At 39.3% G+C, this 14102-nt stretch overlaps 1 protein-coding gene across 3 annotated transcripts in view; it reads right to left on the reverse strand.

Annotated features, from left to right (window-relative positions):
* kcnh5b (potassium voltage-gated channel, subfamily H (eag-related), member 5b) overlaps positions 1-14102 on the reverse strand; it is a 199346-nt gene that overhangs the window by 131493 nt on the left and 53751 nt on the right. For all 3 annotated transcript variants that reach the window (XR_014871273.1, XM_085144145.1, XM_085144144.1), the window contains exons 7-8: positions 10266-10423; positions 8915-9186 (exon numbers count right to left, since the gene is read on the reverse strand). Coding sequence is in view for 2 of the 3 variants with exons in the window: in XM_085144145.1 (XP_085000271.1) it covers positions 8915-9186; positions 10266-10423 (430 nt within the window). In the remaining variant the exon portion in view is untranslated. The remainder of the gene's footprint in view (positions 1-8914; positions 9187-10265; positions 10424-14102) is intronic.

Here is a 14102-nt window from a genome sequence, read left to right on the forward strand (position 1 = left end):
AGACCTGTAACGTCTTCTGTAAGAAGCTTTTCTGTCCCCCACTCGTCACCTGTATGAATGGCACCTGTTTGACCTCATCATCTGTATAAAAGACACCTGTCCACAGCCTCAACCAGTCAGACTCCAAACTCCGCCATGGCCAAGACCAAAGAGCTTTCGAAGGACACCAGGAAAAGAATTGTAGACCTGCACCAGACTGGGAAGAGTGAATCTACAATAGGCAAGCAGCTTGGTGTGAAAAAATCAACTGTGGGAGCAATCATCAGAAAATGGAAGACATACAAGACCACTGATAATCTCCCTCGATCTGGGGCTCCACGCAAGATCTCATCCCGTGGGGTCAAAATGATCATGAGAACGGTGAGCAAAGATCCCAGAACCACACGGGGGGACCTGGTGAATGACCTGCAGAGAGCTGGGACCAAAGTAACAAAGGTCACCATCAGTAACACACTACAACGGCAGGGAATCAAATCCCGCAGTGCCAGACGTGTTCCGCTGCTGAAGCCAGTGCATGTCCAGGCCCGTCTGAAGTTTGCCAGAGAGCACATGGATGATACAGCAGAGGATTGGGAGAATGTCATGTGGTCAGATGAAACCAAAGTAGAACTTTTTGGTATAAACTCAACTCGTCGTGTTTGGAGGAAGAAGAATACTGAGTTGCATCCCAAGAACACCATACCTACTGTGAAGCATGGGGGTGGAAACATCATGCTATGGGGCTGTTTTTCTGCCAAGGGGACAGGACGACTGATCCGTGTTAAGGACAGAATGAATGGGGCCAAGTATCGTGAGATTTTGAGCCAAAACCTCCTTCCATCAGTGAGAACTTTGAAGATGAAACGAGGCTGGGTCTTCCAACATGACAATGATCCAAAACACACCGCCCAGGCAACAAAGGAGTGGCTCCGTAAGAAGCATTTGAAAGTCCTGGAGTGGCCTAGCCAGTCTCCAGACCTCAACCCCATAGAAAATCTGTGGCGGGAGTTGAAAGTCCGTGTTGCTCGGCGACAGCCCCAAAACATCACTGCTCTTGAGAAGATCTGCATGGAGGAATGGGCCAAAATACCAGCTACTGTGTGTGCAAACCTGGTAAAGACCTATAGTAAACGTTTGACCTCTGTTATTGCCAACAAAGGTTATGTTACAAAGTATTGAGTTGTATTTTTGTTATTGACCAAATACTTATTTTCCACCCTGATTTACGAATAAATTCTTTACAAATCCTACCATGTGAATTCATGGATTTTTTTTTCACATTCTGTCTCTCACAGTTGAAGTGTACCTCTGGTGCAAATTACTGACCTCTGTCATCATTTTAAGTGGGGGAACTTGCACAATCGGTGGCTGACTAAATACTTTTTTGCCCCACTGTAAAAGGTGAACAGAGCCAGCATGATGTCATGCAAAGTCCTGGCTTGAGAAGCCTGTTCCAGTGTCCAAGTATCTAATCAGCCTGTGAGCAGCAACTCAAAACATTTAGTCATGTAGACATGATGAAGACAGCCAGCTGAAGTTCAAACCGAGCATCAGAATAAGGAAGAAAGATAACTGAAGCATGGCTGATGATGTCAGGCGGGCTGGTGTGAGTATTTCAGACATGTTGATGTACTGCGATTTCCCTGCACAGCCATCTCCAGGCTTTACAGGGAATGGTCTGGCAGAAGAGAATGGCCAGACTACTGTGAGCTGATAGGAAGGAAACAGTAAAAAATTAACCACTCGTTACAAAAAAGTTATGCAGAAGAGCATTACTGAAAGCACAACACATTTGACCTTGAAGCAGATGGGCTACAGCGACAGAAGACCACACCTAGCAGCTAACTGCAAGAAACTAAGGCTACATTTTGCACAAACTGGCCTAAATTAGACAACAGAAGACTGAAAAACACTGCACTCCAACGGCCTCCACAGCCACCAGATCTCAGCCCAGTAGAGCATTCTTGGGTTGTGCTTGAAAAGGACAATTTGGATGAGCAGCAGTGACACAAAACTGAATGTACGTATTTCAAACCTTGAAATACAAACCTTGGACAGTGTGTTACTGTATTTGCTCTTTCATACATATTTAAATATGTATGAAAGTTTGAAGTAATTTGACTGAAAACTCTAATTCAGTGCTGGAAAATATTCCAGAAAGTGAGCGAAATAGAGCTGTGACTGACAAAAAACTACTTTACAAACACCATGTTTGTCACGGTACTGGGTCGTGTGACCCCGTGTTTGAGTTTTATGTATTTTTGTATTCATTTTCAATCTAGTTAAATTCTAGGTTGCTGTTCAGATCTTCTTAGTTATTTCTGTCATCTCCGCCTGTACTCAGTCTCCCTGGTTTCTGCGTCTACGTTTCATGTCTACGCGGTTAAGTTCATGTCATGTTTCATGTCTATGTGGTTATGTTAAGTTCATGTCATGTTTTATCTCCATGTCTATGTCTCCGTGTTTCCTGTTTTATTTTGTAAGAGTCTGGTGTTCTTTGGCTGCATCCCAATTCAGGGTCTGCAGCCTTAAAGGCCGCATTTTAAGGCCGATTACGTCACAGCGACACGACGAAGGCTGTCCCAATTCGAAGGCTCGAAATGCGGCCCTCAAATGCGTCCTTCATTTCCCTGAATTTTAAGGACGTGGCGGTGTAGACTTCGTGGCCCAACATATCCCAGAATGCATAGCGCGGCGGTGGGTGTGGATAATTTTGCCGAAAAAAAACGGCGGATGAGGGGCGCCCGAAGAGTAAACTTTAAGTAAGTACTGAATATCATGTCACTTATTTATGTGCAAATGTTTAATAACGAAGAACATTAAAACATTACTGTTGGCCACATGTCGGCAAAGTTATGTGACATTAGTGACGTTTGTACTAACTTGGTTTTAAAACCTTTACTTTAAAATATACGGCGTTCAATAGCTGACCTTAATCAGAGAATGATCAAAGCTCATGTAGAAACAAACAAACAAATGAACAAAAGATTTTCTCCTTCATTTCTATCAAACAAAGCCGTATGAAATGTTTCCAGCTGTTAGTATCATGGTTGCTAGGCAACCTGGGCAGCGCAACGGAGGCTAGACCGTCCCATTTCACAAGCCTCGCACTTCTGGCCTTAGCGGTCTTTGAGTACGTGGCCCTTGAGGATCGTTGAGGCTGCGTACTTTAAGGCTGCAGACCCTGAATTGGGATACAGCCATTGTTCATTGTAGTTGGTGTTACTTTCCCCTGTATTGTCATTATGTTTCATTCGAGTCAGCTTTGTTCTCATGTGTCTCCACTTCCCCTGATCACCTCATGTGTGTATTTAAGTCCTCAGTCTTCCTTTGTTCGTCATCGCGTCGTCTGTGTACTTCCCCCCTGGTCAAGTGAAGTGGTTTTCAGGATTCTGTGCAGTTCATGTTTGCCATTTGGTTTATGTTGTTTTTCATGCAGCCGCACGACGAGGTTCCGTGCAGGTCATGTTCATGTCTCTTTCGTCACGCCACTTGGTTCACAGTTTCCATGCATCTGCACAACATTCTGTTCACAGTGATCATAGTTATGCCTTTCAGTCAGGTTAGTGTTTTTCCAGTTTAGGTTTTTGGTTAGTTGCAGTCTCTGTCCCTGTTATGTTTTGTCTACTCCCTTCTGCATCAGCCCAAATAAAAGCTCGCTTTCAGTTTAAGTTCACTCCCGTCTCCTCGCCTGTGTTCGCGCCTGGGTCCACCACACACACTCTCCACACGGTCTGCCCCCGCTGGCCGTGACAATGTTGCCCTGAACAAGACTTAATGATTACAACGATAAACTCGACAAAAATGCTTAACTACAGCCACAGTGTTCTAAAGACACATAACTTATTTGCACAGGATAAAAAAAAGAGCGACCGTAATTAAATTGTTCAGGCATAAAAGATGTGATAAATAATGTACAGCAGCTTTTCCCTAAGGCAGTTGTGTCTACAGAAAAAAGCAATTTCTTGCCAAGTGAAACAACTGCAAAATACAAGACAGGTACAAGATTCCTGATTCGAGTTGTGTAAAATATTGCGGTTGTGATAACACTTATGAGTTCTTAAGATTTGCGACTTGTACAACGAGAGAGATTTCACTTAAACATTTGTAATTTTGAGAAACATAATCATAGAAAACACTACTCACACTGCTGTTGGCAATTTGAATGCCTATTTTAGAGGTCATAGCTAAAATAACTATTTGACCTTTCTACCTAAACTGTTCTGTTCGTCTTTCCCCTGACGAAGCCTCCAGAGGACTGCTTGATAGAAAAAGAACACTGTGTAAGAATCTGTATTTGCAGTTTTGCAGACTGTGCGTACACTTAAATAATTGATGAGCTGAAAGTAGGTTTTCCTCCAGGATATAGACATTGTTACACAAGCCCCATCAGGCCAGCAGAAGCATCAAGAATGCCAGACAGAAATGCTTTTGCAATACAATTTAGGAGGGGAGAACTCATCTTCCTCAAAAACAATGAAAGGTTTTTAGAGAAACGACTGAACAAACAGGATCAAACAGATTGTTTATACCACTCGAATGGATAATAAATTGTGCCAAGCAGGCAGAGTCTTCATGGAGTTTTGGCAAACTGAAAACTGGCTTTAAAAGTTGTACGTGACACGTATGAGGAAAACTGCCAAATGCTTTAATGAAAGATCTGAAAACAAGCGAACACTTAAAAATAACCATTGGCCACATGATGTCTGCTTTTGGACTAATTGCTTAGTTTCACAGATTTTATCCTATACTTTGACTCCAAGTGCTAGTCCACAGCGCATTATCGCCCATTTTTTCTACTTATCTCAGTAATAAATAGAAACGCAAACTAGATTATGTCAGCCTGGTAGCATAGAAAATCAAACTTGCCAACATGTGGATAACATTGTGAAGGGGTTATTTTAATCCAAGCAATTAGCTTTTCTAATATTATGGTGTTTTATAAAACAGCATGTGAAAATTTGAGTCTCATTGAAGCTTAACAGACCCTTCAACTCCTGTCTAACCACTGCCACCGCCTCATGTTAACATTTATTCATGCATTTATTCCACCTCTTTTAGGCGGAAACATCCCCCACCTTTTTGGTGCACATTAACTATAAAATTTGACGATAATGAACCTGCTACTTTCTGAGGGTGGCTGTTTTCATCCACAATTTGTGAATCAACAGTGGATTTTAAATCAAACAACTGATATGTGATTGAAGTGTTAGACTTTCAACTTTAATTCAATGGGTAACACAGAGATTTTGTGGTAACTGTTACCACAGGGATTTTACAACCTTACTTTGAGCCTCTGAAAATGGCTCAAAGTAAGTTTGTAAAATCCCTTGAATTAAGGCTGAAAGGCTACACTTCAATCACATACTGATTTAAAATCCACTGCAATGGTGCATAAAAATTGTCTTTGCCCAACAGGTTGTGGATGTAACTGTACGGGAGTGACATTGACTCATAATGGCCCTTTACTGGACTGATAATATTTGAAACTGGAGTCCTGATCCATTCGAACTAGCAGAGCCATGATCCTGTCTGCAGGTTCATATCAACAAATGCTCCATCATATCTTCCCTCCATATCAGACAAAACAAAAGACAAAAACATCTGTCAGTCAGGGCAGATGGCTGCTCCTCCGTAAGCCCTGAGGTTTCTTCCTGTTAAAGGGAGTTTTTCCTTTCCACTGTCACCAAGTGCTTGTTCATACAAGGTTGTGTGATTGTTGGGGTTTCCTTTCTTTTATTATCAGGTCTTAAGGTGACTGTTTTTGTTATTTGTTGTTTCAATAAAACTGAACTGACTTCTACTTTCTAAAGTCTTGTATTCACACATAAAATGCACAGTGTAAGAAGATCCTGACTTATCTTCAGATAAAAACCAGGACCGAATCTTAAGGCACCACACAACTCCGTTACTTTAAGAAATATAACATGTGGGAACACTCTGCAAAGTTTTTCCTCTTACTCTTGTGCTTCATTCCTCTATGTAGTGTCCACCATGAGCCTGTGAAACTGTAACTAATGAGCTATAGTCAGGCTTTGGCAACTTGGGAAAGGTCAAGGGAACAAATAAGATTCACAGCTGAAGATGAAGCTGGATGAGATTTCCATGTGAGCATTTTTTTTCTCTGAAATGCAGAATAATGGAATTACTTTTTTTTTTTAAGGAAAAGGATTCGCTGTTCACTGTGAAATATTACATCGCTAAGTCATTTGTTCAGATGATTCTTCAGGTTAACCACAGGGAGCACAATTTTCCATTTTTCATCTCTGCCTCACGCTGCCTTCTATTGTTCTTTCTGGTTATCTCCTGCTTTCATCAGCAGTATGGTGCTTCCAAGCAAAAGCCTTTAATATGTTTAGAGAAACGTTTTCAGCAGCTATTTTCCTGTTAATGTTTTCCATTATTTAAATCAACTGTGATATCCTGTTCAATAATAACCTTAAAGCTTGCTGCATATAAACTAGGGGTGGGTTTTTATAATCGATTTATCGATTCTGGCTTGGATAACGTAAAATCGATTCATTAAAATCCTGAATCGATTTTTTAATATAAATTTATTTTTGCCCGAAATGCCAGAATCTCTGGTGAAATCTCACAAAATTTCAACAACCACCAAACAGCTAAGACAGTAAATGAGAGCAGGAACACGGATTCTGCACAAAGACTTAAACACACAGCGCAACCGCGGATCAGAAGATGTCGCCTTTCTCACGGTCGGGGCTGAAAGCCGACAGCTCGCTGATTCTGATCTGTCGGCGGGTCGCGCTTTGTGTTCACGCCCTTTATGCGCCGATTCTAAAGCTGTTAGTTTGATGTCTCTCCAAACAATATTGACCGAACCAGCAGCAAAAGAAGATCCAAACTACGCTTCACATAAACATCGTCATGTATTCACTCTGACTTTTACTGTTTTGTTTCCACCACGATGCACAGCTCTCTCTCTCTCTGTACTGTTTTCTTCATTATTCGCTTGCTTGTTACGCACAAGTCTACTGTTGTTCACAGCGCTGTCGGCCGACATTTTTTTTCCCATTTTATATACTTCCGAAAAGAAAACCTAATTTCTGCCGTTCAATACTGAACAAATTTAAACTTTTTGAAATTATGCAAAATGCAAAACGCTAAGCTGTGTCTCTAATAAAACCGCTGTAACTTCAGAGGTAATGTTCATGTGTTGATTAATGGTTTTCTTTCGTTTTTGATGTACTGCAGAATATTTTTATAAAATCCCAGAACAGGAAAATCACCTTCATGTTTTTCTGTGTTTTATCTTCAGCTACTTTGACACAAAGGCATCTGCTGTGATGCTCACACCTGTGATAAAGTCTTGCATGTGTCAGCTTCCTTTTTATAGATACAAAAATATGTAAATGTACTGATCTGAATTATAATATTTCTGATTGTCAAAATTTCCCAGATTCAAATCGAATTAAATCAAATCGAATCGAATTAAATCAAATCATGGATCGAATCGATTTGAGACCTTGTGAATCGGAATTGAATCGATTCTAGAAATCAGTGACGATACCCAGCCCTAATATAAACATCAGGTGGATTTTTGTGAAGAAGTCAATATTAGATACCAAGAATATCATGGTAATGATTAGCAGGGTATGTTAAACCCTGATATAGCCTGTTAAAAATGTAAAAATAGGATATAGAGTGGGTATTGTACTATATTTGTTTTACATTCTAATATAACTAAAGTATGTCAGTCAAAACTGAACTGAACTGGTCCACACAGCTGAGGAAAATATGCTGCCTTACACACAATATACATGACAATAATTAAACCGTATACGGTGCACATGTCAGGTACACACACACACACACACACACACACACACACACAGGTGAGCAAATTCAAATTCCTTCCAACTACAGTCTCTTGAGACAACAGCAGTCAAACATACAATGAACCTATTTGCACACAGCTGACCAGAATCTATCAAAATATGGACACTTTACGTGGCCCAAAAGCCTAACATAGACAGACAGTCAGAAATCCTTTTGCAACAAAGGCAGGACTGTGAAATTACTGCTTAATTATAATGTTAAATTGCTCTGCGGCAGCTCATACTAAGCCAAAGCACTCATCTGAGTGCACAGTTATGATACTCCAAATGTGGCTTGGCGTGTCCAGAGTTTAGGTAAAAAGTGTCCTCACAAGGGGAACTGATGTTAAAAGTCTGTGAGCGTATACATCAGGGCGAGGTATGTGTGTGTCTGGTTTGCGTCATGGTTATGAATAACCATGTTTTTTAATCCAAGAATGATCTGCAAATGAGGCCAACACTGGGACATTTCCGTGACAACTCCAACATGCTTTTCTCTTGGGCTCTTTTCTTAACATTGTTTTTAACAACGCCTTTAGTCACACGTTTGAATGTTTAAAGCGTCTCAATGCATTCTTTTCTAGCATTTGGCCAGGTGTGATGTGATGTTATCCTTTTGTGATGGGGTGTACCCTGAGCACAAATTTTGACCTTATAAATATCATAAGTCGAAAGTTGGTGTAGTTAAAATGTTAAGTATTCATTGTGGTCCATTCGTTGTGAATTCTGAGTGTGATTGCACAAATGACTGTGCAACAAGAATTTTCAACCTGATTTAGCCGTCAGTAAATTCATTAGTAATTACCTCTTAGATGTCTTAAGTGTTCAACTATATCTTTAATCATTAAAATTACTACCGTAGAAATAAAGCATTGGACTGACTAACTAACAACACCTGAACCTTTCAAACACCACATTATGTCAGCACATATCAAACCTCCATCACGTGCGTTCCTTCAGACAACTCTAATGTCTGCAAAGAATATTACAGCAGCAGAGGACAACTACTGGGTGGAAATGGTCTCCAGAAACATCAGCCAATACCCGTTTGCCCCATGAAAATCACCAAAAAGCCCAAACAACACATAGCTTGTACTTACATCCCACCATCATCATGGCCACAGAAAAGATCTTCTCTCCGTCTGTGGTGGGGGCAATGTTTCCAAATCCAATGGTCGTCAAGCTGGTCATGGTGAAATACAGGGACGTGATGTACAGAGAATCCTTGCCAGGGCCGCCCTCCCATTCTCCAGAACCGCTGGCGTTGTATTGGTAAGGCGATCCAATGCTGATAGCCAGCTGATAAAGCCAACTGTCCATCTTGATGGTGTTGGTGGCTTCATCGATAACCTCGTAGTCTCCGATGCTGTACCTGTTTGGGACAAAATCAGAATTTGAATACATTTAAGTACCTAGTTTAATAGTTTAAGTACATTCAGCTAGTCTGACAACTGAACAATTAGATTGAGATTTGATTTATTTCATTTACTTTCAGCAGCCTTGACTAAATGAGAGATTATATTCTAAGAAAGCTGATTTCAACAAATCTGTAAATGTGCTTAAATATCACCGTCTTCTTTCAAATACATTTATATGTATCAATTTAGTTATCCTGTTGGCCATTTGCTTACTTTATGTAAGACAATGTGGTGCTCTGGTTAAAAAAATGCTGCCCAACCCAAATTTAAAGCATGCGGCAGTTCAACATTACAGGTTTAATGTGCAAACATAGTAGGCTTCAAAGAAAATGACAGACAACATAATGCAGGAAAGAACTGTTTCATTACAGAAGCAATCACAACTATGATTTAGATGAAAGGAAAACTCTTTAAAAAAATATGTAAACCGTTTTTATTCCTTTCATTAATTGGGCGCATAAAATCTGACACTTTTGACAACTTCAGTAAATATTCATTACGGTTATTGAAATCGTTAATCCTTTATCATATGACAGACTTTAGGTGTGTTTATGGACTGTTCATTTTAATCTTAATAAAAATAAACTAATGCACCTTTGGAAGTATACATTAGAAGTATTTAACTAAGTAATTTAAGTGACTTACAAGAATACAAGAAATGTACAAAAATGACCATGGACTACATTTCAGTGAGCAATACGTTGTTGTGTTAAATGTTCATGATTATGTGAAATTAAGTAACGATTTGAAGTGGGTTTCTGCGTTTTCATGTGGGAACTGTTCCCCTAATCTTGCTATGGGGCAAATTAAATTAGCATATTCCTCAATATCATGTGGAAGAAACTAAACAAAGCAGAACAGCAGTGTATGATTTTTAAAACACAGATAGGGACAAGGAAGCAATGAGCATGCATGAGTAATTAGGTGCAGTGAGGTTAGGTAAATCCCTAGAAGAGCCAGCAGCAGCCTTTAGATGTTACTACAAGGGAAGGTTTCTTCAATGACTTTTGAAATCATTTCAAACACAGTGTACCAGATGCAGGCAAGCCAGTGGGCCACCAGTCCAAACACGCAGACCAGGAGGACCAGAACAGCAGCACCATACTCCAGGTAGTGGTCCAATTTTCTGGCCACCCGGCCCAGACGCAGCAGGCGGACCACCTTCAGAGAGCTGAACAGGCTACTGATGCCCTGAGCAGCAGTGAGAGAGAAAGGAGGAAGGAAAAGGAAAAAAAAGAAATATTAGAAATGTAGGAAGGTATGGGGAAGGAGCGGGACGAGTATGAAAAGAGAGAAATTGGTTATTATAAGTTGCATCCATGTCAAATCTGTCTTAACAGTGTCATCACAACGGGGGGAATGAAACCCTGAAACACGTGTAGAAATGCTGAGACTGATATTTTGTTGCAACAATACTTTTACATGTAATCAAAACAGGCAGAAAATCAGAGCCGCCCACAGCAGCAATTAAAACTTTTGAAAAAGTTTGTTAGAGACCTTTTATGTGCTTACATAAGAGCTGCACAAGGGAACATGAATTATGGAGCAAAGAAAACTCTAATTACAGCTTTTGTTGTTTTTAGTTTACCTGCAAGTTAATTGTTTCATTCAAAAAGTGCTTTATGTTCACGACTAAAAAAGACTTGAACTACCCAAATTAGGATATGTGCAACAAATAAGACGCATCTTTACAACCACATCAAGTAGTAAAGATATTGAGGTGTTCCTATTCATAACAGCAAGCCCAATTTTCATTACTTTACAATGTCATTAAGCAGCTACCATGTTTGTATTCATTTTATTGACAGAGAAACTGGTAGATATGGTCAAGCGATTTGCAGCAAAACAAGAGACTATTATGTTCTAAGTCGCACTTCAGCATCCATCAAAATTACAGCTAAATGACATTTTGTCATTTAGAAATAAATTGTTATGCAGCTCAAAGTTCAACGGGGGGAAACCAGCAAAACTGAGAAAAACACAGAGAAAACATAGTTATTAGCCTCTATAATCCATCATTATCTTTCACAACACAATTAGGAACCTAAACCAGCCAAGAATTTAAATAGAGAATCACATTTAAGATTAATGATTGTAAATGTTTTTCAACATTTTTCAGTAAAGCAGAAAAATAGATGCTGGTAAACGCTTGATAAAACTGGTTCTCTGGTGTTTGACCATTTGGATTACTACATGTTACTTTTCATACACAGAAACACCAGGATCTCTATCTTTTTGTGCATCCCAAAGACAAACTATAATATTGAACTAAGGCTGGTTGAAACATATGTTTGGGATGTTTATTTCTCCTTGGATTTGTTTTTTATTATTTTTCTAAAAAGTATTTTTATTACTATTAGTTTAGTAATAAGTTACACTTAGTTACACTGACCCAAGCTTCAATGTAAAAACTATCCCAATGTTTTGTATCCTGTTTACAAGCCCTGAAAATATATTAAAGCTCTGCGTATGTCTGTGGATGTTTCTCTGTTCAAAGCTTTTGTAGACTTTATTCATTCATTTACTACTTTGTTATTTACTTCATTTACTCCCTTTAATTTATTTGTTGACATGAAATGAGCTGCTTTCACAGGTACCTGAAATAAAATTACTTATGTTAGCACATAAAGCAATAAAGAACAACAAGCCTATGCACTAACTACACAACAACAACAACAACAACATGTTGCCATCTTATTTTCTGATTGATTGACATGGGTGTTTTTTGGTGAGGGGTTGTTTTACTTGCAAGCACTTTCAGGTTGTAAGCACTTGTCTTAGAAAATCTGTTTTTTCACCGTTTCTTCCTGCACTAAATGTGACGACAGTATTCTGAAAAAGGATGGTGCAAAATATTTAAACGTTAAATAGGTCATGTGATTTGGACACATTGTCGCAGGCGTTGACTCCAACGGGTTAAATCACATTTTTTGGTGTTTATAAAAAATGCTCGATGATGATGATGATGACAGTATTTATTTTTTTCTCTCCCCCTCATCAGTATGTGGATGAAAATACAGCAAAAATAACCGTGTTCCTAATATGAAGTATATGCAACAATAGTTTTAATCTCTTAAACAGATGAAGACATGCAGTGTTGCTCAATGTCTGATCCCTGAAGACTTCAAGGACCAGAGATGGACTATAGACAGAGTTGAGGATGGACTCCTGGATCTGTTACAACACTTACAAAGACAGACTAAAACACAGCAGCCTTAACACCAATGCCAAGCTTCAGTTTATGGATATGCTTTTAAGAAACGACTTCTCTTCTCTTCAGAGGACAGAGTGCTGTGGGTGTGCCTTCCCTACATACTGACTTCCCTAGACTCATCCAGTTCATCCAGCTAAAGGATATTTTGGCCCAGAATCTTACAGGTTCCTCAGCTTTGGTTTGATGCAGAGCAGAAACTGCTCATTTCACAGCCCTGAGGAGACTACAGTGAGAATGATGAACACTCCAAACACCCATGACAAACCAGAGGACATCAGGTCTACTAGCTGATAGACCAACAGATATTTGTAATTTGAGATTATCAAGACAAACACATACATTAAAATGAAAGAATTATATCGGTTTAACATAAGGTAACTAAATACACTCAACATTAAAAGAAGTTTAAATGTGAACAAACATTTTTGTGTTATATTAACATGAGATAACTTGACAAACTTGATAACTTGTTAATTTAACATGTAAAAGTTGTGCAGTTATAAAAAACATAAAGTTGACTAAACATAAGTTTACTTCCTGCAACCGATGTACTGCACATATTTTTTCATGTCAATCCAATAGGTTATTTTTTCAGTGTACTACTGCTACGTTATTAGGTCCTGATTATTCAAGACTTTTTATTTGAGGAGAAGGAAATTAAATTAAATTAAATTCTCCATTTAACAGGGAGTCAATGAAGAGAAGCCAATGTAGGAGAAATATTCTCTCTCTTTCTTCTCCCCATCAGCAGTCTTACTCATGCATGCATCAACTGAAGGCCTTTCAGGGCGTTTTTAGGGCAGCCTGATAATAGTGAATTACAGCAGTCCAGTTTAAACGTAATAAATTCACAAACTAGTTTTCAGCATCACTCTGAGACAGGATGTTTTTAATTATAGAGACGCATGAAAGCAGTCGTACATATTTCTTTAACATGTGGTAATCACACAGCCGAAAACCACTGAAACAGGCTTTTTAATGTCATTGTTGACATGGCCATGACATGCAGTTTTTTCCAGCTGGCTTCAGCCCCAGAGGTTAAGACTAAAGCACTGATATCACTAGTCTGGGTTCAGTGTAAGTGTTAATAATAATGATACTCATAACTGATTCAGTCTTATTATAGTAAGACGGCATTAGAAAAAAAACTGAGCAGAAAGGCCCGAAGCATCAACAGCACACCATACTTTTAACATCAGCGAATGAGACAAAGTAAATAAATAACACTACGACTCTTTTCAGCCGTGTTATTGTCGGCTTTGCAACACATCACTGCCGAGGCGCCTGAAAGAGAAAGGTCTGTCTGAAAGCAGGAACATGGTTTCAGGGGGTGTACACGCACTAAAATTCACGTGTATACAAAGAAAACAAAACCTGGAGCTCAGTTATTTTTGGTGTCATCCCCACTTAAACTCTAACGAGTCTTTACAGAATGATCACAGTGTGCAGGTGCTTATGCAGCTGAAAACAAAGCTGTCTTTGGACGTATCAAATGAAAAATGTGCCGAGAGATCAGCAGCTTTATAGAGAATACTTCTTTACAGTACTCTGCAGTCTAAAGGTTCAATACATACGGTTCCTCAAAAGCTGTAAAATATAAATGAGAGATTAGGCTAGAAATGAAAACAGCTTAAGTCTGTGAAGGTTCTCAGTCAT

Source organism: Neolamprologus multifasciatus, chromosome 19, assembly GCF_963576455.1.
Source record: "Neolamprologus multifasciatus chromosome 19, fNeoMul1.2, whole genome shotgun sequence".
Taxonomy (NCBI): domain Eukaryota; kingdom Metazoa; phylum Chordata; class Actinopteri; order Cichliformes; family Cichlidae; genus Neolamprologus; species Neolamprologus multifasciatus.